General features: G+C 44.5%; 1 protein-coding gene across 1 annotated transcript in view; it reads left to right on the top strand.

Moving 5' to 3' along the window:
* Nucleotides 1-26,200, top strand: part of PNPT1 (polyribonucleotide nucleotidyltransferase 1) — a 357,765-nt gene that overhangs the window by 280,282 nt on the left and 51,283 nt on the right. The window contains exon 23 of the mRNA XM_069234364.1: nucleotides 3,159-3,242. Within this exon, the coding sequence (XP_069090465.1) occupies nucleotides 3,159-3,242 (84 nt within the window). The remainder of the gene's footprint in view (nucleotides 1-3,158; nucleotides 3,243-26,200) is intronic.

The following is a 26,200-nucleotide window of genomic DNA, read 5'->3' as shown; positions in this document are numbered from 1 at the left end:
AGCCCACAGAGTGCTTGAGAGCACAATCTACTAGAATCAAAGCTGCTACCAAAACATTGACTCACGGAGTGTCTGTATTGGACATCTAGCTCAGGACAACATATGCATTATTTCACACATTCACAAAGGACTACCACATTGATAGCCAGGTCCATTTGGAGGGGATGCTTTGCCCTTTCGGTCCTGCAGGATTGTTCGGTCTGAGCCATTCTAAAGACCCACCAGCTTGGGAGATACTGTTTAATATCTATACACAAGGTGAAGAATCTTCAGTTAGAAGTGTCCAACAAAGGAATGTTACTTACCTTCAGTAATGCTCTTTCTGGTGGGTACTCGATACCGTACCGCAGATTCGTCACTGAGCCACCATCCTTCCCATTATGTTGTATGGACTCTTTTCTCCATCTTAAAAATGCCCCCACTTAGAAATCTGCACTGTTAAATCTGATTAGGTAATGCCTCCATGTCCAGCAGTGTAGACAGAATTCAGAAAGAAACAGATATCAGTGTGTAGAGGTAGCCATCATATGTGGCTCCAGTGTAATTTCCAGGGCAGGACAGAGCCAACGCCAAGCTACTTGACTCTCAGTGCCAGCACATTGCTGAATTGCTGGAAAGGGAATTGGTGAAAAAAAAAATCTGGATCCAGTTTGGTGCTGGGGGTATGCTAATGTGAGAATCTGCGGGTGAATAGAATATCCACCAGTTAGAGTGTTGCCTAAGGTAAGTTACTTGTTCATTACAACACCAATGCCAGACATGATGCAGATTAATACTCAAGACACACATTCCTCAATAAGCTGTAAACATCTACCTCTTTTTCCGTCAGTACATACCCCCACACAGAAAACCAACCAACCAACGTCTAATCAAAACACAATCCCTTAAATGTCAAAGCAAACATTATATATAACTATTTCTTAGCTGCTCGGGTACAACATTGCCACCACTTCAACCATCAGCGGGAACGGCCATATATTGGCTATTATAATGCAACTCTTCTTCACCAACCGCACACTTACCTGACAAACCATGCCTATTTTCAAGACCATGCATTGCAGCTGGCAGTTCTTCACCCGCTTCATCTCAAGACTAGCACTCGGATCTGGCTCAGCCGGATAGTGTAAGTACAACCACATCACTTTTACAACTTCCTGCCATCATAGTCTGGTTTATATTTCAATTAGCTACATTTCATCTGTTCCTTCAATTGCTTCACACTCAGTAACTCTTTCTAACAGATCACAGGCTTATTAGTGATACTGAGCGCTGCCACAGTACTTGATTTCACAGTGTGATACAAAACCTTTCCTCTTCCAAAAAGTAAATTCTCCACCAGTATTCAATACTGACTGCAATAGATAACCATCTCTTGAAAGTAATATCCTTTAGGGAGTCACTCGCCACTTCTGTTGTGGTGTGTCATGCAACAAAGTTCAACCCACTGCAAAAAGCAGATCTGTTAGGAAAATCCAAAATGGGTGACAACCAAGGAGAGACTCTGGGGGACTGGAAGTCCAAGGCACCCTTCTTCCAAAGTCTTCTGCAATTAATATGGAGCAAAAGGCCACATTCTCGTGCACAAATACTTGTCAAATACCAGCCACAAAAACACCTTTTTATAACCTCTTTTTCATTATAATGATAGAGTTTTGCTCTTGTTTTTTTCATACCGAAATATGCCAAGTGGATGCACATATGTTGAAACCTTTACCACCAACGAACCTCCCCTTGTGCTACATTTACAGACAGTTGAGGATAAGACCCAACAATATGCTCCTAGGCCAATGCCATGGTAATGCAGTGCTGCCGTTCCTCAACCCCGCATTTTGGTCCATGGCCTAGTTCTGTTCCTCTTCAGACATGTATACATACATGGACCTGACAGAATTCACAAATGCCATCATACAAACATCTATTTCTTTCTCTTAATTTGCACTACCCCATCCCTCCATCCCAAATTCTGCTGTCTGAAGAAAAGGATCATTGGTGGTGCTATTTAGATATGAGCATGACAACTGTGCGTGCTAATGATATGGCAAGAGGCATTCATTTCTTTATACCTAGATCACATGTTCCTTTATGTTGTAGATCCAGATTATAAATCTTATAAAAAATATATATTCCAATATTGAATTTGGAGGATCCTCTGACCTTATCATAAATTGGCTAAGTCTTAAATCTTCCTTCTAACACCTAATATGGTATGGATGATCTACAGATTAGATTTGTGATGTTGCTAAATAGCTGTTGTGAGTAGTATCTCTGATATTTATAGGCATAATTTATTTCTTGTCCACTTGTAAATCATAGTGCTACTGCTTCCGCACAATAATGATTTTTCAAACAGTTGGGTAATAGAAGAACCAATTGATTTACACTGTGCAGACATTCTGCTTGCACTATTAAATGCAAAATTAAATCATATCCCCAGGTTGGTGGTCCTTTATCCAGAAACAACACAGCAAACTCAGCAAAGGCCATTGCTAACTCTGCGCAAAAATACGGGATGAGGTCGTCTTAGGAATGTTTACCTTTAACTAGCCGTAGACCACTGATATTAAAGGAGCATGAAATACAGTTGTATTCCTAATATAAACCTTGATTTTGGATGTAGATTGGAGATTTTCATTGTAAGTTAGGTATTTACTGTCTTTTGCGAAATTTTGATATAGGTTTGTACCATCATGTGTTTATTAGGATAAAATTCAAATACCTGAAGAACGATGTAGCCAAATGCACAAAAACATAAGATAGAATAAATTTCCATGCATTTCCTGACCAGATCAAAAATACACCTGAGATCACAAATAGTGATGTGGCTGATGTGATCCAAAATAATGTAGTTACATCTGCGTAGTAAGATGTTGGTGACAATCAACTGCCTCTGCTGTGAAGAAGTGTGTTAATTAATTACTGCAACCCATACAGCTTAAGGTAAGTAACTTCCCATGTGAAATATTCCGGGCCACTGTTTTGTTGGGAAATAAAAGCAATCCTTGTTTCCTTTTGGCATTGATGGGATTTCTGATTGCTTTCGTAAGACGAATGGGCATCTTATATGGGACTACAAATGTGATATTGAACAGCAACAAGCGCCTCTCCTGTCTTTTTTTGCTTCATTATCTACATATGTTTTTACTTTGTGTGCTTTTCAGAGACTGTTCAGGTACCATTATCTAAAAGGATACGATTTGTGGGTCCTGGTGGTTATAATTTAAAAAAACTTCAAGCTGAAACAGGTGAGCATATTTCTGCATTTATTAAGTTTATTTTTTCAGTACTGTAGTGGTACTTCATATCAAGACAGCTTTATACACTTATGCTGATTCTTTTGAGCTTTGTGACAGTATCTCGGTTTTGCTTGCAGGTTTGAGCTTGAGTTTCAGGTACTATTTAACTAAAGTTACAACCTTATTTCCGCTTTAGGTTTACTGTATCTTGGGTGTGAGGAATTCACTAGCAGGATATAGGCAGAGAGGAGGATAGCAATAGTTGTCACCATATTTTTGTACTGCACATCTGCAAGGTTATTATATATATATGTTCGATGGCATGTGTAGCTGCAGATACACATGCTTTGCACATCCCGCCATCTAGTGTTGGGCTCGGAGTGTTACAAGTTGTTTTCTTCGAAGAAGTCTTTCGAGTCACGAGATCGAGGGACTCATCCCCTTTCGGCTCCATTGCGCATGGGCGTCGAATCCATCTTAGATTGGTTTTTTTCCGCCATCGGGTTCGGACGTGTTCTTTTTCGCTCCGTGTTTCGGTTCGGAAAATTAGTTAGAATCTCGGAAAATTCGACGGTATTGTTTGCGTTCGGTATCGGGTTAGTTACTATAGATCGACACCGACTTTGGAAGAGCTCCGGTGGCCCTTCGGGATTTTTTCGATCCCCCGTCGGGGCCTGGTCCCCATTCCGCTTCTGCCCAAAATGTCACAACAAGTATCCGTATATAGATCAGCACCTGGTCTGTAACTTGTGTTTGTCTCCAGAACACAAGGAAGATACTTGTGAAGCCTGTCGAGCGTTTCGGTCGAGGAAGACATTAAGAGACCGAAGAGCGAGAAGACTGCAAATGGCGTCGGCACCGACAGGACAAAGGCTTTTGGAGGAGGAAGAGGAAACCTTCTCCATCCAGGAGTCGGATTCGGACGAGCTTGATCCCGAAGAAACGCCTAAAACCGTGAGTAAGACGTCGAAACATAAAACTCACGAGAAGACCACAAAAGCCCAGGGGACGCCACCGCCAACAGGCCATGGCTTAACCCGTAAAATAGGTGACCGATCATCGGCACCGAAAAAGGGCACGCTTGTGTCGAAGTCATCCGACTCCGGTCGAGATACCGGCACACAGCAATCTCGAGCCCGAGACAGCGGCTCCGAGCAAGTTCGGCACCGAGACAGTGGCACCGAAATGGGTCGGCACCGAGAAAGCACAACGCCGAAAATAAAGAAAGTGTTGTCGGAGCCGAAAAAGGCTACCAAAAAGGTTTCCATTCCGAAACATCCAGCCTCGGAACCGAAATCAGGTTCCTACACAGAGGAACAGCGATTGTCCTCCCAAATGCAAGGACATAAATTCGGACAGGAACTGGAATCAATGGAGCCAGACTACACTCAAAGGAGGCTCCACATTCAAAAGGACACAGGGAAGATAAGCACTCTTCCCCCAATTAAAATGAAAAGAAGACTTGCCTTTTAAGACAAAGACAAGCAGCCACAGGCAAAGGTGGCAAGACAGACAACTCCGCCACCATCTCCACCACCATCAATGCACACATCACCGGTAGTCACTCCACCACTGATGCAATCCCCAACACATACTGCAATGAGTCAGGACGATCCCGACGCATGGGACCTTTATGATGCGCCAGTATCGGATAACAGCCCAGACTGTTACCCAGCGAGACCGTCCCCTCCTGAGGACAGTACATCCTACACGCAGGTGGTCTCTAGGGCAGCGGCTTTTCATGATGTCACTCTGCATGCAGAACCGATTGAGGATTACTTTTTGTTTAATACACTATCCTCCACTCATAGCCAACACCAGAGCTTACCTATGCTACCTGGAATGCTAAAACACTCCAAACAGGTGTTTCAGGAGCCTGTGAAGGGCAGGGCCATAACTCCAAGGGTGGAGAAAAAGTACAAGCCACCGCCTACAGACCCTGTGTATATCACGCAGCAATTAACACCAGACTCTGTGGTAGTAGGGGCAGCTCGCAAGAGAGCAAACTCTCACACCTCGGGAGACGCACCACCTCCAGACAAGGAGAGTCGCAAATTTGACGCTGCTGGGAAAAGGGTTGCAGCACAAGCAGCAAACCAGTGGCGCATTGCCAACTCACAAGCGCTTCTGGCAAGATATGATAGGGCTCATTGGGACGAAATGCAGCATTTCATAGAACACTTACCCAAAGAGTTCCAAAAAAGGGCACAACAAGTGGTGGAGGAAGGACAAAGTATCTCAAATAATCAGATACGGTCAACAATGGATGCAGCAGATACAGCTGCAAGGACAGTAAATACTGCAGTAACAATAAGGAGACACGCATGGTTGCGTACGTCAGGATTCAAGCCGGAAATACAGCAAGCCGTGCTGAATATGCCTTTTAATGGACAGCAGTTGTTTGGGCCGGAGGTGGACACTGCTATAGAAAAACTTAAAAAAGACACTGATACGGCCAAAGCCATGGGCGCACTCTACTCCCCACAGAGCAGAGGCACATTTCGCAAAACACAGTTTAGAGGGGGGTTTCGAGGACAGGCTACGGAACCCACAACCTCACAAACAAGGCCCACTTATCAAAGTCAATATCAGCGGGGAAGTTTTCGGGGGCAATATAGAGGGGGACAATTCCAAAAGAATAGAGGGAAGTTCCAAAGACCCAAATTCCTCAAAACAAGCAGTGACTTTCAAGTCACAAATCCCCAACACATAACACCTGTGGGGGGGAGACTAAGCAATTTTTACAAACATTGGGAGGAGATAACAACAGACACTTGGGTACTGGCAATTATCCAGCATGGTTATTGCATAGAATTTCTCAGATTCCCTCCAAACATTCCACCGAAAACACACAATATGTCAAAACAACACATGGATCTTCTAGGACTAGAAGTCCAGGCATTGCTACAAAAAGGAGCAATAGAATTAGTACCAATTCAACAGAAAGGAACAGGAGTTTACTCTCTCTACTTTCTCATACCCAAAAAGGACAAAACACTGAGACCTATATTAGATCTCAGAACATTAAATACCTACATCAAATCAGAACACTTTCACATGGTAACAACTCAAGACATAATCCCACTGCTCAAACAACAAGACTACATGACAACACTAGACCTAAAGGATGCATGTTTCCATATACCAATACATCCTTCACACAGAAAGTACCTAAGATTTGTATTCCAAAGGGGTACATTACCAATTCAAGGTGTTGCCATTCGGGATAACAACTGCGCCAAGAGTTTTTACAAAATGCCTCGCAGTAGTAGCTGCGCATATCAGAAGGCAGCATATACATGTGTTCCCGTACCTAGACGATTGGTTAATCAAAACCAACACACTAGCACGGTGTGTACAACACACAAAGTACGTCATAGAGACCCTACACAAACTAGGTTTCTCAATCAACTACACAAAGTCACACCTTCAGCCGTGTCAAACACAGCAATACTTAGGGGCAACAATCGACACAGCAAAAGCGATTGCCACTCCAAGTCCACAAAGAGTACAAGCATTTCACAATATAATACAGGTCATGTATCCAAACCAAAGAATACAAGTCAAAATAGTAATGAAACTTCTAGGCATGATGTCCTCATGCATAGCCATTGTCCCAAATGCAAGATTGCACATGCGGCCCTTACAACAGTGCCTAGCATCACAATGGTCACAGGCACAGGGTCAACTTCTAGATCTAGTGTTGATAGACCGCCAAACATACATCTCGCTTCAATGGTGGAACAATATAAATTTAAATCAAGGGAGGCCTTTTCAAGACCCAGTGCCTCAATACGTAATAACTACAGATGCCTCCATGATAGGGTGGGGAGCACACCTCAATCAACACAGCATTCAGGGACAATGGGACTCTCGGCAAAGACAGTTTCACATAAATCACTTAGAACTATTGGCAGTATTTCTAGCGTTAAAAGCATTTCAACCAATAATAAGACACAAACACATTCTTGTCAAAACAGACAACATGACAACAATGTATTACCTAAACAAACAGGGAGGAACACACTCAACACAGTTGTGTCTCCTGACACAGAAAATATGGCATTGGGCGATACACAACCACATTCGCCTAATAGCACAGTTCATTCCAGGGATTCAGAATCAATTAGCAGACAATCTCTCTCGGGATCACCAACAGATCCACAAATGGGAAATTCACCCACAAGTACTACACACTTACTTCCAAAATTGGGGAACACCACAAATAGACCTGTTTGCAACAAAAGAAAACGCAAAATGCCGAAACTTCGCATCCAGGTACCCACAAAAACAGTCTCTGGGCAATGCGTTATGGATGAGTTGGTCAGGGATATTTGCATACGCTTTTCCCCCTCTCCCACTCCTTCCATATCTAGTAAACAAGTTGAGTCAAAACAAACTCAAACTCATACTCATAGCACCAACTTGGGCAAGACAACCTTGGTACACAACACTACTAGACCTCTCAGTAGTGCCTCATATCAAACTACTAAACAGACCAGATCTGTTAACTCAACACAATCAACAGATCAGACACCCCAATCCAGCATCGCTTAATCTAGCAATTTGGCTCCTGAAGTCTTAGAGTTCGGACACTTAGACCTTACACAGGAATGTATGGAAGTCATAAAACAGGCTAGAAAACCAACCACTAGACATTGCTATGCAAATAAGTGGAAAAGGTTTGTTTATTATTGCCATAATAATCAAATTCAACCCTTACACGCATCTGCTAAAGACATTGTAAGCTACTTGCTACATTTGCAAAAGTCAAAACTAGCTTTTTCATCCAATAAGATACATCTTACCGCAATTTCAGCTTACCTGCAGATTACCCACTCAACTTCACTGTTTAGGGTACCAGTCATAAAAGCCTTTCTGGAAGGCCTAAAAAGAATTATACCACCAAGAACACCACCAGTTCCTTCATGGAACCTCAACATTGTCTTAACACGGGGCCACCTTTTGAGCCCATGCACTCATGTGAAATGCACTATTTAACATGGAAAGTTGCTTTTTTAATTGCCATCACATCTCTAAGAAGAGTCAGTGAAATCCAAGCATTTACCATACAAGAACCATTTATTCAAATACACAAGCATAAAGTAGTTCTACGGACAAATCAAATTTTTTTACCAAAAGTCATATCACCGTTCCACTTGAATCAAACAGTAGAACTACCAGTGTTCTTCCCACAGCCAGATTCTGTAGCTGAGAGAGCACTACATACATTGGACATCAAAAGAGCGTTAATGTACTACATTGACAGAACAAAACAAATTCGGAAAACAAAACAATTATTCGTTGCTTTCCATAAACCTCATCCTGGAAATCCAGTTTCCAAACAAGGCATTGCTAGTTGGATAGTTAAATGCATTCAAACCTGTTATCTCAAAGCAAAAAGAGAACTGCCTATTACACCGAGGGCACACTCAACTAGAAAGAAAGGTGCTACCATGGCCTTTCTAGGAAACATTCCAATGACTGAAATATGTAAGGCAGCCACATGTCTACGCCTCATACCTTTACCAAGCACTACTGCGTGGATGTGTTAACAGCACAACAAGTAGGACAAGCTGTATTACTAACATTATTTCAAACAACTTCAACTCCTACAGGCTAAGCCACTGCTTTTGGGGAGATAACTGCTTACTAGTCTATGCACAGCATGTGTATCTGCAGCTACACATGCCATCGAACGGAAAATGTCACTTACCCAGTGTACATCTGTTCGTGGCATGAGACGCTGCAGATTCACATGCACCCTCCCGCCTCTTCGGCAGCCTGTAGCTGTTATAAGTTGATGAAACTTGTACATTTGTAAATTTGTAAATCTATTTTATACACATTATGTACATACATACTCACTCCATTGCATGTCTTGTGACTCGAAAAGACTTCTTCGAAGAAAAACAACTTGTAACACTCTGAGCCCAACACTAGATGGCAGGATAATGCACAGCATGTGAATCTTCAGTGTCTCATGCCACAAACAGAACATTGCACCGGCAGAAAACGTGGATTTATAACTTGGGCTAACTTCTTGGGTGGTGAGATTATTTGGTGTACTGTTCAAATTATATTTCAGTCTTCTAGTACATGCAAATAGTACTTTGCAATCAGAATTAGGTTATGAATGTGAACGCTGCGTCCAGCAGTTATGCTTCCTTCCTTGGTAGTTTAATAAATATTTTAGGATCCTGAGTAGTATTTATGTATAATGGTATGATTAAAAGCAGTTTTAAGACAAATGCTAAAATGGTTAATCAAGAGATTTTATTGTCATGAAGGAGGAAGCCTTCCTAAAAACAATATTACGTGTCTTTTGGTTTTCATGGTATCGTGGACTATTTAGAATCTGTTCATTACTGTGAACAGATTTACATAGTTAAGTTTTGCTCATATTAGCACCATGAAGAGTATCAGGAAGTGGAGGTGCAATGCGCTTCAGCTAAGTGTCCATAGCACCCATCCTGATTATTTGCATAGAGACATGGGCCAACTGGTCTCCAGTACATTTCTTAATGCTCCCTCTTTGTGCCTTTGACCAAACCCCAGGGTAACTATGCAAGCAGTGTAAAGAGATTTAGGAAGAACAAGAATCTTGTAATACAGGCAAGAGATAGGGCACATACGGTCAGGGCAAATATACATCTAAGAAGTCAAAACGAATTAAAGTAAATTAGACTGAATTGAAAAGGGTGAAAAGTAGATTAACGATGTAATTACAAATTAACAAAATGTAAAAGCATCCAAAAAGTGGAAGACCTGGTATGAGCGTTCCTGGTCCCAATACCCATTCCCCTCTATGTCAGAGATCTTGGTGTCGAAAGTAGGCATATACAAAGGGTAGAAGGATACATTGATTTGTTAAGATTATTACGTTTGGATTACTATTCAAATCCCAGTGGTTCTGGGACAGAGAATGCAGAAACCAGACAGTCTGAAATTAATTTCAACTGATAGTAATATTTGTTCTAGACTCCATCACATGGATGCTCTACTAATTGCAATGAAAATCCTTATAGAACAAGTATGTTCCCAAAGAGTCAACTTACAGGCTTCTCATAGGAATTGTACTACTTTTAAAAGAAGATGAGTTTCTGGAATTTAGTTTAGGATGGCTTGAACATTAATTAAACATATTTAGAAACAATATGAGTCATTGAGATTTTTGGAAATTCAACAGTTTAATGTAACATTAGAAACATACATCTTTAAGATTCAAATACTCTATAAGCCATTGAGACATATATAGAGTTTGACAAAGAATCTAACAGTTCTGCTATAAACCATCCTGTCAGTTATAAAAGTATATCACTAAGGGAGGTAATTATTCTAAAGTTGCAAACATATGTTGTGGTTGAGAAGATTCTTCCTGGAACCAGGAAAGTGTTGACCGGTAAAAAACACATTATTTTCATTTGACTGCTAAATGTACTGATCATGTACATGGGGACTGCATCACTACCTTCAAAGTCAGTGGACGGTACACCTTTGTGTACAATGCAAATCACAATTTAATGTTATGGCTAACCGATCACCAGAATATAATTCACCACTCTTACAAAGAACTTTAAAATAAGTAGTCTCTAAACAGGAAATATTAAAATTTGAAAATTGAACATAAATTTGCATGTATTGGCTAGGTGTAGGATTGCTGTATGTAGGAAAGTACCATCTTGCCTGGCATGTTACCCCCATTTTTTCACTGTATATATGTTGTTTTAGTTGTATGTGTCACTGGGACCCTGGTAACCCAGGGCCCCAGTGCTCATAAGTGTGCCTGAATGTGTTACCTGTGTAGTGACTAACTGTCTCACTGAGGCTCTGCTAATCAGAACCTCAGTGGTTATGCTCTCTCATTTCTTTCCAAATTGTCACTGACAGGCTAGTGACCATTTTTACCAATTTACATTGGCTTACTGGAACACCCTTATAATTCCCTAGTATATGGTACTGAGGTACCCAGGGTATTGGGGTTCCAGGAGATCCCTATGGGCTGCAGCATTTCTTTTGCCACCCATAGGGAGCTCTGACAATTCTTACACAGGCCTGCCACTGCAGCCTGAGTGAAATAACGTCCACGTTATTTCACAGCCATTTTACACTGCACTTAAGTAACTTATAAGTCACCTATATGTCTAACCTTTACCTGGTAAAGGTTAGGTGCAAAGTTACTTAGTGTGAGGGCACCCTGGCACTAGCCAAGCTGCCCCCACATTGTTCAGAGCCAATTCCCTGAACTTTGTGAGTGCGGGGACACCATTACACGCGTGCACTACATATAGGTCACTACCTATATGTAGCTTCACAATGGTAACTCCGAATATGGCCATGTAACATGTCTATGATCATGGAATTTCCCCCTCTATGCCATCCTGGCATAGTTGGCACAATCCCATGATCCCAGTGGTCTGTAGCACAGACCCTGGTACTGCCAAACTGCCCTTCCTGGGGTTTCACTGCAGCTGCTGCTGCTGCCAACCCCTCAGACAGGCAGCTGCCCTCCTGGGGTCCAGCCAGGCCTGGCCCAGGATGGCAGAACAAAGAACTTCCTCTGAGAGAGGGTGTGACACCCTCTCCCTTTGGAAAATGGTGTGAAGGCAGGGGAGGAGTAGCCTCCCCCAGCCTCTGGAAATGTTTTGTTGGGCACAGAGGTGCCCAATTCTGCATAAGCCAGTCTACACCGGTTCAGGGACCCCTTAGCCCCTGCTCTGGCGCGAAACTGGACAAAGGAAAAGGGGAGTGACCACTCCCCTGACCTGCACCTCCCCTGGGAGGTGTCCAGAGCTCCTCCAGTGTGCTCCAGACCTCTGCCATCTTGGAAACAGAGGTGCTGCTGGCACACTGGACTGCTCTGAGTGGCCAGTGCCACCAGGTGACGTCAGAGACTCCTGCTGATAGGCTCCTTCAGGTGTTAGTAGCCTATCCTCTCTCCTAGGTAGCCAAACCCTCTTTTCTGGCTACTTAGGGTCTCTGTCTCTGGGGAAACTTTAGATAACGAATGCAAGAGCTCATCCGAGTTCCTCTGCATCTCTCTCTTCACCTTCTGATAAGGAAACGACCGCTGACCGCGCTGGAAGCCTGCAAACCTGCAACATAGTAGCAAAGACGACTACTGCAACTCTGTAACGCTGATCCTGCCGCCTTCTCGACTGTTTTCCTGCTTGTGCATGCTGTGGGGGTAGCCTGCCTCCTCTCTGCACCAGAAGCTCCGAAGAAATCTCCCGTGGGTCGACGGAATCTTCCCCCTGCAACCGCAGGCACCAAAAAGCTGCATTACCGGTCCCTTGGGTCTCCTCTCAGCACGACGAGCGAGGTCCCTCGAATCCAGCGACTCTGTCCAAGTGACCCCCACAGTCCAGTGACTCTTCAGCCCAAGTTTGGTGGAGGTAAGTCCTTGCCTCACCTCGCTGGGCTGCATTGCTGGGAACCGCGACTTTGCAGCTACTCCGGCCCCTGTGCACTTCCGGCGGAAATCCTTTGTGCACAGCCAAGCCTGGGTCCACGGCACTCTAACCTGCATTGCACGACTTTCTAAGTTGGTCTCCGGCGACGTGGGACTCCTTTGTGCAACTTCGGCGAGCACCGTTTCACGCATCCTCGTAGTGCCTGTTTCTGGCACTTCTCCGGGTGCTACCTGCTTCAGTGAGGGTTCTTTGTCTTGCTCGACATCCCCTCTCTCTTCAGGTCCAATTTGCGACCTCCTGGTCCCTCCTGGGCCCCAGCAGCGTCCAAAAACGCCAAACGCACGATTTGCGACTAGCAAGGCTTGTTGGCGTCCTTCCGGCGGGAAAACACTTCTGCACGACTCTCCAAGGCGAGAGGGATCCGTCCACCAAAGGGGAAGTCTCTAGCCCTTTTCGTTCCTGCAGAAACCTCAGCTTCTTCTGTCCAGTAGAAGCTTCTTTGCACCCGCAGCTGGCATTTCCTGGGCATCTGCCCATCTCCGACTTGCTTGTGACTTTTGGACTTGGTCCCCTTGTTCCACAGGTACCCTAGATTGGAAATCCACAGTTGTTGCATTGCTGGTTTGTGTCTTTCCTGCATTATTCCTCTAACACGACTACTTTGTCCTTAGGGGAACTTTAGTGCACTTTGCACTCACTTTTCAGGGTCTTGGGGAGGGTTATTTTTCTAACTCTCACTATTTTCTAATAGTCCCAGCGACCCTCTACAAGGTCACATAGGTTTGGGGTCCATTCGTGGTTCGCATTCCACTTTTGGAGTATATGGTTTGTGTTGCCCCTATCCCTATGTTTCCCCATTGCATCCTATTGTAACTATACATTGTTTGCACTGTTTTCTAAGACTATACGGCATATTTTTGCTATTGTGTATATATATCTTGTGTATATTTCCTATCCTCTCACTGAGGGTACACTCTAAGATACTTTGGCATATTGTCATAAAAATAAAGTACCTTTATTTTTAGTATAACTGTGTATTGTGTTTTCTTATGATATTGTGCATATGACACTAAGTGGTACTGTAGTAGCTTCACACGTCTCCTAGTTCAGCCTAAGCTGCTCTGCTAAGCTACCATTATCTATCAGCCTAAGCTGCTGGACACCCTATACACTAATAAGGGATAACTGGGCCTGGTGCAAGGTGCAAGTACCCCTTGGTACTCACTACAAGCCAGTCCAGCCTCCTACACTGTACACTAGTTATAAAAGGAAGGGCCTTCAACTTAGGAAGTAATTCAGGGGTATTTTTAATAGACAATACTTCAAGAGCTTCACATGCTTGAAACATGACCTGATCATAAAACTGCTCAAGGAATTAACCTTATTGTGATCATTCATATTCTATGTTCATTTGATGATTTGCCACCATATATAGTATGATGACTTTCACTGCTACATAAGTTTATTGATGAGTATTATTGTTGGGATGTTTGAGGGATGGAGTAGTACCGCTCATTAAAGTATTAGGATGTTGACTTGAAACTAACTAAGTATGAAGGAAATAGCCTAGCTATGAACTAACCCCGCCATATTGTTTTTTTTCATGTTTTTTATTAAACAGTTGCTCAGTATACAGCACATTCAGAAGGCAAATCAATTGTGGAATAGATATTGCACAGTAGCAGATCACAGTCCAAACATAGGAGTTGTCTGCATCATAAATAAAAGCATTCACAGATATGTGATAGAACAGTATGTCTTGCAGCAAAATGAGTCCACATGCCCTGCCCAGTGCCCCACGTGACGCGCCACATACATTCCATGACTTCATCCTCTATATTCTCTCCAATTATCCCATATCCTCACCTACTTCTTAGGGCAGCCCCTATTCTGGTATACCACATGTTCTGCCTGCTGGCACCAGTCCAGATCAGTTTCCCAGTCTGCTACCCTTTTTTTGGGGGGGGGGAGGTGTCTGTCTGTCTGTCTGCTGCCTCCCATGCCATGTTGTGTGTAGCCCCACCTGCTGCCAACAGCTAGGTCTTCTGATGCCTAGGCCTGTTATCTCCAGGAGGTGCCATTGTGCCTCCATCAGGACAGTAAGATTAGTAACCTGAGCCATTATTTGTTCTATTCCTCTCCAATTCTTTTGAATCATCGGGCAGCCCCACAGTATGTGGAAGAATGATCACAGATCGGACTCGTACATACCCAGTCTCCGCATAAGCTTTCTGGAATAATCGACCTATGTAATAACCTCAACTGGAAGAAGCGGAATTGGATGGCCACTTCTCAAGGGCTCTACACCGCCTCTGTCCAGTACTCATCTTCAATTAGACCAAGATTTCCCTCCAATGCCTCCTGCTGCACCCTAAGGGGATCTGGAGAATTATTCATCATGTCCTTCATGCCAGTGAAACAGCTTTTTCTGGCATGGGATCCGAAAGGAGGCAATCCTCCAGCGGTGTTACCTCAGGCAGTTGTTCCCCCTCCAGGATATGATGCCTCAGTGCAACTCCCAGCTGGAGGTGTCAGATACGCTCATTGTCCCCCCACTCATATTCTTGCTGCAGCCGCTCAAAAGTCACTAATGCTTGCCCCTCCAGATGCCCTCCCCCCCAAAAAATGTTTAAATACCAATTAGTTCCCACTTAAAGAACCCCTGAAGGCCTCCAACTTCCTTTAGAAGATCACTGTCCCATAGTGGAGTCATGTCTGTTAAATTGCCCTCCCATCCTTAAAATCTGGTGGCCTCCCTCCATGTTCATACCACTGCCTGCGAGTCGGTTGTGGGATCTCTCGTCCCTTCCTGTACAGCAGTGGTGGGTAGCGCCAACACCCCATTGCCTCCCTGTCCACTCCGTAAGCTAGTTCTGTATGATCTGTGAATACCCAATCGCTCACGACTATCAGCTGGGCTGGCTAACGGTATTTGCGCACGTCAGGGACCGCCAGTCCCTTTCGTATACCCCCTCTCTGAAGTTTGACACACTATTCTTGAGCTACCCCAATTCCATAAAAGCTGACGGAGTTCATGATCAACCCTACCAAAAAATGTGATGGTATTTTGTAGGGGGTATTCTGATGGGCGGGAATGGTTATCATCTTGAAGAGGATAGCCCACCCATTAGGGACACAGGAAGTGTCTGCTGTTGGTCAACATCACTTTGGAGGCATTCCATATGAGTGAGAAGGTTACTCTTCATGAATTCTGCAGCATTTCACGTGACATGGATACTCAGGTAGCGAAAGCCACCCTGTACTACCAGGGCCGAGCATCTTGGCGGCAAACATTGGGCATATCCAGCAAGAGGGCAGACTCGGGACTTATCCAAGTTGATCTGGCACCCAAAGTACTCTCCAAAGATCCAGTACATCGTAAGGCAAGGCTGTGTGGCGTACAACAGGATATTGTCTGCGTATAAAGATATTTGTTCTTCGAAGTCCCCGTTTGGGCTAATAGCTCGAATAAGAGGATACTGACAGACCCATGCCGCAAGCGTCTCCAGTGCAAGCATAAGATCATCTGGAACAACGGGCAGCCTTGCCTCGTGCTCCGATGAAGAGGAAAAGGCCTGGACAAGGCACTGTTAACTCACACGCTAGCCAGTGGGACCTGGTAGAGTATTTTGAACCACCTTCATAATTAGGGCTCGAATCCCAGAATATTTAGTGCTGCAAATAGATAGTTCCATTCAGTACTATTGAATGCCAATTTAGCCTCCAGCGAGAGAGACACAAAGTGCTCAGCTTGGGGGCCGCAGTTAGATGAAGCACCCCGTAAAGGCGCTGTAGTTTTAATTGTGTCCCCGTGTGAAGCATGAAGCCAGATTGATCTGGGTTTATTACCGTGGCGATTACCTTCCCCAGTCTGGTCAGAAGGGTTTTCGCCAGCATCTTCACCTCTAGGTTTAAGAGTGATATGGGCTAGTACCATCCACAGTCCTCCAGTGGTTTACCTTTCTTAGGACTAACCACTGTAGTGGCCATTCTCTGATTCTCTGGTAGACTGCCCTCCCTGGCTGCCCACAAGATGTCTAACTTAGGCCACATAGCAACTGGCAGGCCGTTGGACCCAGCCACCTTTCTCTATTGTAGGTCTTGGATGGCTCCCTGGATTTCCGCCATCATCAGGTCTTGTTCTACTGCTCTCCTATATGTATCTGTGAATGTGGGGAGGAGGGATGTTGTTTAGGAGATAAGCACAATTGTCACCTGGTCTAGTGGTCTTACATGCATACAGGCCTTCATTATATACTGCAAATGCTTCTACTATGTCAGCTCCAGTTGTATGGAGTGTCCCTTTCAAGACTCGAATTTCCAGAACCCGTCCCCTATCTCTTTTGTCCATCGAGGCGAGGAGTTTGCCAGCTTTGTCTCCCACATCAAACAGGCAGCGTTAAGTCGCCAGTGCATAAACCCTGTTCTCTGCAAAATCCTTCAGCTCATGTTGTTTGAGTGAGAGCCTATGATATTGTCTAGGATTATATGTCGCCCCTTGCAGAATAAAGGCATCAATAGCAAGGATCTCGCATTCTAGCATATCGATGTGTAACTTTTGTTCCTTCTCCCCACCCCCAAACCATGGCTTGGAAATGCCCACTGCTGTGTAGGCTTTGTTTTTGAGGAAGTACTGATCCGTCCTTTCTCTGATTTTATCCCCAAAGATTTTGTCTTTTTGGAACCAGGGGTCAAGCCTTGGGGGGCATCACTGATGGCCCAGCGGGGCCAAACTGGGGTACCTCCACTGGAGAGTGATCCGAGATGCCAAGTGCTTTATGGACAGCGTTTCTAAATTGGCCAGCATGGGTGTGGTGGGTAAAGACAGTCTAGTCGGGAACGACTCCTGTGTGCTGCTGAGTCATGCGTGAATTGCCATGTGTTCGGGCTTTGTACTCTCTACAAGTCGAGCAGTCCCATAGCATCCACAAAAGCCCTAAGGAGGCTGAGCCCTCCACCACCACATGAGATAGACTCTTGTGTCCAACTCCAGATCCATAAGTGCATTCATGTCCCTCCCCCCAAGACCCAAAATGCCAGGCGACAACTCCAACAGCATGGCATTGAGTGCAGGGAGGGTGTCTGTGTTAGCCGTGGTGGTACATAGACCAAGCAAATGTTGAGAGTGATACTCTCCCAGGTTCCTGAATGTGCCATAAATCGCCTCAGTTGGTTGTGCCATGTGCGGCATGGAATGAAAGAGAGAGAGGTTTTAACAAGGATCCCCACTCCCCTCGAGTTATAGGTAAACCCTGCATGGGCTAATAATGTGTGCCCAAATCAGTCAAGCGTCTTGTAATGATTTAAGGTTATGACTTAAGGTGCGTCTTCTGTAGGAGTATGAGATCCAGGGCCTGCCTGCGGAAGCACTGTAAAACCACAGTGTGCTTGATTTTACTACACAGACAGTTGACGTTCCATGTCAGGATTTTCAGGGTCAGATGAGTGCGTGCCACCATATTATGACTTGAAAAAAGTGTGGCCCTTCTCCGGGCTGATACAGAACTGGCCATGTTGCAAACCCCCTGTGTGTCCCTGCTGCTCCACCCAATGTGCCTAGCGTCACCGAGCCCACAGAACATCTGCATATTGTAACTGAGCGTAAACAGAATATGAATTGAAAAAGACATAGTATCAAGCCAACCTATATTGTTATTTGAAAATTCTAAGTAAAACACTCTAAATAAAGAGACATGCATCCTATTAAAATAACATACTGTGAACAAATTTTTAAGAGTACTAATAAGAGATGAGATCGGAGGTCCAATATTTTCTCGATTTGTGTAATTAGAATAGCACTCAAATGAAGCAGAATAAGCACTGCTTTGAGATACATCTTGAAGATCAAGTCTACTTATCCTCACCAGCGTTGAGGCTAACGAATAGGGGCTCCTAAAATTTTTTGTTTGCCTTTTATTAGGGTCAGGATGGTAAGCGCTAGGATGAAAAAACATTAAGTTAACATAATGAATATGATAATCATTTATTTACCAACATACATCCCATTTGCTTGGCATAGTTCCAATGCCTATACGGATTCAATTATAAGATGAAAGGTTAATTGATTACTTTAACACTTTAAAGAATGGGCTGAATGTTCACTTAATTCTGAAGCCTAAATCTGGTATTTTATTATTTAAATAAATAGATATCATTTAGCAAGGCAGTCTTGCTACAGAGACATTGGGGCTGGTCAGGTCACTCTACGTGTGAGAAACTTCAATTAGGAGTACAGGGATTTAAGTGTCATCTGGCCTGTTCCCTGTGGTAAGTTGAAAAGGTGGGGCAGTGGATGGGTGATGCTCTGAAAATAGAGAATAGAATTATATTGCATACCAGCATTTGAAAGCTAAATGTAGGTGATTCTTCGACATTCTCATAATTAGAAATTGAGTTAGCTCAGTCCATCCAAATTTTAAAAATAAGTAACACTTGTCAAGAGCCAGAACCAATCTTTATTGATCTTTTGCTGTTTATGATATATTAATATGCATTATTTTGTAAGATATATTGATGTACCTATTATGATTATTTTATAGTTCTAACGTGAACCAAGTAAAGTTAACTAAACTGAGTTACCACTGATGTCATTGCTGTCTGGGCAACTTGAATGTTAATCAGACCACATTAGGCTGATCCAGAAAAATATGATCTACTCCTAAATCTGAGCTCTGGATACTGCCTATTAGGACTATCTGGATATATTATATATTTCATATGAATTCACAGGTAGAAAGGCTGTAGGATGTCAGTTACTTTTCTAACACAACATTTAAATTGCTTGTAAATTAACTGTACAGATATTTCAAACATATTTCAGTATTTAGGAAAGCACTTTTTTGTAATTCTGAAGTGTGATGGAAACAGATTTTACAGGGATCTGAACAAATCAGAGCACTTTACTTGGTGACAAGCAAATGTTAAATATTAGATGAAACCCAATTTCCACTCATTATCATTTGCACGCTATATAGTTTTATCCGTAAAACTGCATAGCACTGATAAAGTTTGTGGCCCTTTCAATGGAAATGTGCTGTCCATAAATGACAGTGCACTTTGGTGATATATTTATTGAAAGTGAGAGTTTTCAAACATGAACTGAGAAACATTCCTGCCACAACCCTGCTGTTAAGTGAACAAGGAGGCAATTCAGGGGTCATATGTACCCTAGATTTTTATTATATATGGAGCAAATGTTTAGTGTATTAAATCAAACAAAAGAGATTTTGTACAGCAAACATTCTAAACTCACATGTTTGAAGGAGCTGTCATATGGCACAATAAAAAAAAAGGCTGCTCTGTGAAATAAAGTTTTTGTCTAGGATCATACTATTTGAGACCTCTTTATGGGTCAAGTGCATTACATTTAGGTCTGGTAGATTATTCAAGAAACTACACCTGATGGTCTGGTAAACTTTTTGGGATTTTTGGAATCCTGGCCTCGCTTTTGTATTGACGGAGATGCATTGCCATATCCAGTTGCCTGCTGGGTGAGAGATATAATTAAGTGGGCCAGAAGTGAGGGTGTGGTGCTGAAACTGGAAGAGAGACAGGGCTGTAGGAAGTATCTAATTGCCCATGCCTGGGATAAAATGTGGACAGCTTTTGAGCACCCAGAATAAAACCAGGATATTGTCATTATACTACTTAGATATGTCTTACTGTTCTGACCTTTTTAACCTTTTTGGTGCGGGCGTCGGCCACTGGCCGATGCCCACACACCCTCCCTGGTGCGTGTCACGACCAGTGGCCAACACCAGGAAGGGTATTAATAAATCCTCCGGTGCGTCGCACCGAGGATTTTTATTTTATTTTTACCTTTCCCCGAGAGACACGGAAGCTTCCGTGTCTCCCTCCCACCCCCCACCCACCCCTTTTGCTGACGTTTCAAAGGTGTTTTCCCCATCAAAGCAGGAAGCAGCCTTGCGGCCGCTTCCTGCTTCGATGGGGAAAACGGCCTTCCCCACGTTCGGGAAGGCCTCGTAAGAAAGGGAAGAGTCTCCCCTTTCTTACGAGGCCTTCCTGAAAGTGTTTCCTGGCCCCCGATCGCAGCACAGCTGCGATCGTGGGCCACGAAACACTTTCAGGAAGGCCTCGTAAGAAAGGGGAGACTCTCCCATGCTGCGATCGGGGGCCAGGAAACACTTTCAGGAAGGCCTCGTAAGAAAGGGGAGACTCTCCCCTTTCTTACGAGGCCTTCCTGAAAGTGTTTCCTGGCCCCCGGTCGCAGCTGTGCTCTCTTGGGAGCTCCCCAATTTAGTTCAGCCCCAAATTCCACCGCCCAAATCGTATTGTGGAGACATCAAAATTATCTATCGCAAAACAAACTGGTTTTGTAAGGCAGGCACCTGTGTTTTTGGTCCTGGATTCGGTGGCCCTATAGAGAAACACACTAAACCCAAACATTTCTGGAAACTAGACTTTCGGGGAGGCCAAAATCTACAGGTAGGCACTTTGCAAAAAACAGCTCTGTATTTTGTCAAAAAATGGGATGTGTCCATGTTGTGTTTTGGGGCATTTCCTGTCGCGGGCGCTAGGCCTACCCACACAAGTGAGGTATCATTTTTATCAGGAGGCTTGGGGGAACGCTGGGTGGAAGGAAATTTGTGGCTCCTCTCAGATTCCAGAACTTTCTGTCACCGAAGTGTGAGGAAAACTTGTTTTTTTAGCCACTTTTTGAGGTTTGCAAAGGATTCTGGGTAACAGAACCTGGTCAGAGCCCCACGAGTCACCCCATCTTGGATTCCCCTAGGTCTCTAGTTTTCAAAAATGCACAGGTTTGGTAGGTTTCCCTATGTGCCGGCTGAGCTAGAGGCCAAAATCTACAGGTAGGCACTTTGCAAAAAACAGCTCTGTATTTTGTCAAAAAATGGGATGTGTCCACGTTGTGTTTTGGGGCATTTCCTGTTGCGGGCACTAGGCCTACCCACACAAGTAAGGTATCATTTTTATCGGGAGACTTGGGGGAACGCTGGGTGGAAGGAAATTTGTGGCTCCTCTCAGATTCCAGAACTTTCTGTCACCGAAATGTGAGGAAAACTTGTTTTTTTAGCCACTTTTTGAGGTTTGCAAAGGATTCTGGGTAACAGAACCTGGTCAGATCCCCACGAGTCACCCCATCTTGGATTCCCCTAGGTCTCTAGTTTTCCAAAATGCACAGGTTTGGTAGGTTTCCCTATGTGCCGGCTGAGCTAGAGGCCAAAATCTACAGGTAGGCACTTTGCAAAAAACGGCTCTGTATTTAGTCAAAAAATGGGATGTGTCCACGTTGTGTTTTGGGGCATTTCCTGTCGCGGGCACTAGGCCTACCCACACAAGTGAGGTATCATTTTTATCGGGAGACTTGGGGGAACATAGAATAGCAAAACAAGTGTTATTGCCCCTTATCTTTCTCTACATTTTTTCCTTCCAAATATAAGAGAGTGTGTAAACAAGACGTCTATTTGAGAAATGCCCTGCAATTCACATGCTAGTATGGGCACCTCGGAATTCAGAGATGTGCAAATAACCACTGCTCCTCAAAACCTTATCTTGATCCCATTTTGGAAATGCAAAGGTTTTCTTGATACCTCTTTTTCACTCTTCATATTTCAGCAAATGAATTGCTGTATACCCAGTATAGAATGAAAACCAACTGCAGGGTGCAGCTTATTTATTGGCTCTGGGTACCTAGGGTTCTTGATGAACCTACAAGCCCTTTATATCCCCGCAACCAGAAGAGTCCAGCAGACAAAACGGTATATTGCTTTCAGAAATCTGACATCGCAGGAAAAAGTTACAGAGTAAAACATAAAGAAAAATGGCTGTTGTTTTCAGCTCAATTTCAATATTTGTTTATTTCAGCTGTTATTTTCTGTAGGAAAACCTTGTAGGATCTTCACAAATGACCCGTTGCTGAATTCAGAATTTTGTCTAGTTTTCAGAAATGTGTAGCTTTCCGGGATCCAGCATTGGTTTCACACCCATTCCTGTCACTAACTGGAAGGAGGTTGAAAGCACCAAAAATAGTAAAAATGGGGTATGTCCCAGTAAAATGCCAAATTTGTGTTGGAAAATGTGGTTTTCTGAATCAAGTCTGCCCGTTCCTGAAAGGTGGGAAGATAGTGATTTCAGCACCAGAAACCCTTTGTTGATGGCATTTACAGGGGAAAAATCGCAAGCCTTCTTCGGCAGCCCTTTTTCCCCATTTTTTTAGAAAAAACGAATTTTTCACTGTATTTTGGCTATTTTCTTGGTCTCCTCCAGGGGAAACCACAAACTCTGGGTACCATTAGAATCCCTAGGATGTTGGAAAAAAAGGAAGCAAATTTGGCATGGATAGCTTATGTGGACAAAAAGTTATGAAGGCCTAAGCGCGAACTACCCCAAATAGCCAAAAAAGGGCTCAGCACTGGGGGGGAAACGGCCCAGCAGCTAAGGGGTTAAGTATTGCTGGTGAAGTAACTGTTTCAGCTTGAATATTGTCAGAATCCCTTTCATTGGGTCACAGGGCATGCATGGGCTATTGGGCCTAACCGTAGGTGTTGAGGCCTTTTACTCCTGATGTCCGTGGTCCCATACTACTATAGATTCTGAGCAACAGGGCTAAGTATACCCCTTCTGCACTTGCCTCTCAGTGGTATACTTGGTTGAGCAGTCCAAGACTTCCTCAGAAGGGGGCTGTGAATACAGGTTAGTGAACACGGGCTCACAAATCTAAAAGGTGCAGAGCAGCAGAATTAAATAAATGTCCAACCAAATACTTTTATTAAAAAAGAGAAGTATTATATTTCTCCTGTTAACCTCACAAAGGAAAAGTACAGCTTTCACATACAGTAACACAATTCCCTTTGAGGTCGGGCTTTAGTGTTTAATTGCAAGTCTCTGTCCCTCCTCACGTTAGTTATAGTGGTTATTCTCCATTCACTTTTGGCAACATTAAGGGAATGCCCTATTTGAAAGTCACTCTTTTTGACATGGTTGCCCCCACTTTTTGCCTGTTATCAGCGTACTTAAACTGTTTTCACTAGGATCCTGCCAACCAGGACCCCAGTGATTGTGCTCTCCCCTCTAAATTTGGTTGCCTTGGCACCCTTTATACCCAACAATTGGCATACTGGTGTACCCCTGTAAGTCCCTAGTATCTGATACTTGGGTACCTACAGCATTAGTACACTAGGGGTCCCCCATGGGTTGCACCATGTATTAAGCCACCCATGGGAGCCCAAGCAAAATATGTCTGCAGGCCTGCATTTACACCCTGCGTGAATAAGCGCATGCACCCTTTCACTGCTGGTCACTGCACCAGGTCACTGTAAGTCACCCCTATGGTAGGCCTTTTCAGCCCAAAGGGCAGGGTGCAGGTCACTGTGTGTGAGGACACCACTGCATGAGCAGATGTGCCCCTACGAACTCCAGTACCAATGCACTGAACTGTATAAGTGCGGGGAAGCCATTTTACCTGTGTACTTGGCCACAGGACCTATGGACCAGCTACATAATGGTAACTCCGAACCTGTGCATGTTTGGTATCAAACATATCAGAATCATACCCCAGTACTAATGCCAGTATTGGTGGCATGATTCCATGCACTCTGGAGGCTCCTTAGAGGACACTCCAGTACTGCTCCTACCAGTCCTCTGCGGTTTGCTAGCAGCCCACGCTGCTGTTATCCCTAAGACAGGTTTCTGCCCTCCTGCTGCCTGACCAGCTCAAGCAGGAGAAGGCAGAACAAAGTATTTCCTTTGGGAGAGGGGATGCAACACCCTGTCCCTGGAAAATAGGTTTTACAAGGCTGGGGAGGAGTAGCCTCCCCACTGAACCGGCTTGCGTTGAAGGGCACATTTGGAGCCGTCATTGCATAATCCGATTTGCACCAGTCCAGGGACCCCCGGTCTCTGCTCTTGTGTGAAACTACACAAAGGAAAGCGAAGTGACCACTTTCCTGTCCATCACCACCCCATGGGCGGTGCCCAGAGCGCCTCCAGGTGGCTACTTGATTCTGCCATCCTGGAAACAAGATGGGCAGAGGCCCCTGGGAGCATCTGGTTGGTCAGGAGAGGTGGGTGACGTCAGTGACCCCCTCTGGTAGGTGGTCACCCTGCAGAGTGACCAAGCCCACTGTTAGGGCTATTTAGGGACTCCCTTGCGAGCGGGTCCCCACAGTCCACCAGGAGTCCTCTGCATCGGCCTCTTCTGCTCCTGGCCACCGGAACCGCTGCTGGACTTCACAAGAACCAAACAAGCCTGCAACTCCTGAGACAACCTTGTCTTTCCACATTGTTTCCCCAGCTCCGTCCAGCAATTGCAACATTTCCACGGTTGTGCATCCTCGGGGGTTGGCAAGACTTCAGCTGCACCAAACAAGCAAGAAGGAATCTCCCTTGGAGTGAAGGAGTCACTCCCCTGCATCCGCAGGCACCAAAAGCAAAGACGACCAGCCGTTGGAATCTCCTGTTTGCTGAAACTGCGTGGATCCTCCAACATATGTGGTGGTTCCTTTCTGCCTTCTGTTCTACTTGGGAGACGGTGAGCCCTTGCCTCTCCTTACAAGACAGAATCCCTGTGCACTGTGACTCTTGCATCAACTAAGCCTTTTGACTCCTGCTCTGAGGGATCTTCAGGCTCCAAGTAGCCCCAGCCTCCAGCACTTCACCCTTGCAAGGACAGTCTCCTCCTTGCTGCTCCAGCGACATGGGACTCCTCTCCAGGTGTGCTGACTGGGCCTCACTGCAGCTTACTGTGCCTGCTTCTAGTGGGTTGCCTGAAGGGGTTATGACTGCTTCTGCTGGCTCTCCTGACTGCAGAGAGTCAGCCCGGATTCCCCTCCTAGTGTTGAGTCCCCTGGACCTTGCTGGCCCCTTCAGCTCTACAGATCCTCTTCTGTTCAGATTTGCACTTGCCAAGGCTTGTTGGTGGTCCTCCTAACCACTGACCCAACTGGGACCCAGCGATTGGCGTGGGACTGCTTCTGCACGACTACAGGGACTCCTCTGCAGCTCCTACCCCACCTGTCCACTCCTGCGTGGACTGGACTCTGTCCCCTTCTTTTGCAGCTCCTCTTTATCCGGAATCCACCGCTGGGTTCCACCGGACTGGTCCGGTTCTTGCAAACTTCCTCTTCCAAGTCCACATGTTAGTCTATGGGTAGACCAGGTAACTTACCCCTGCTCTCCTGATCACTGGGGGTTCTCTAGCTACTCACCTTTTGGGGTTGGAAGTTCTCCTAGCTCCCTACTAACAACTCCACATCCTTGGTTAGGGGAACCTAACTTTACATTCCACTATTTTAGATTATAGTTTGGCCCTCCTATAGGGCCATAGCTATTTTCTGCTATTTCTTGGCAATGCTGTGTGTGTGTGTATATGTGTGTGTATATATATATATATATATATATATAGCGTATACTTACCTCCAGTTGGGCAACTGCCTATAAGTAATCTAGTTCAGTGCTAATATAATAAAGTACCTTTATTTTTGCAACACTGTGTGGTTCCTTTCGTGTGAGATAAGATACTGTGTGACTATTGTGGTTTTGCAAGTGCTTTACTCTCATTCTAGATACGTTTGGCTG

Source organism: Pleurodeles waltl, chromosome 5 (genome assembly GCF_031143425.1).
Source record: "Pleurodeles waltl isolate 20211129_DDA chromosome 5, aPleWal1.hap1.20221129, whole genome shotgun sequence".
Taxonomy (NCBI): Eukaryota; Metazoa; Chordata; class Amphibia; order Caudata; family Salamandridae; genus Pleurodeles; species Pleurodeles waltl.
The sequence above is the reverse complement of the archived record's forward strand: the minus strand, read 5'-3'. Positions and strand labels throughout refer to the sequence as shown.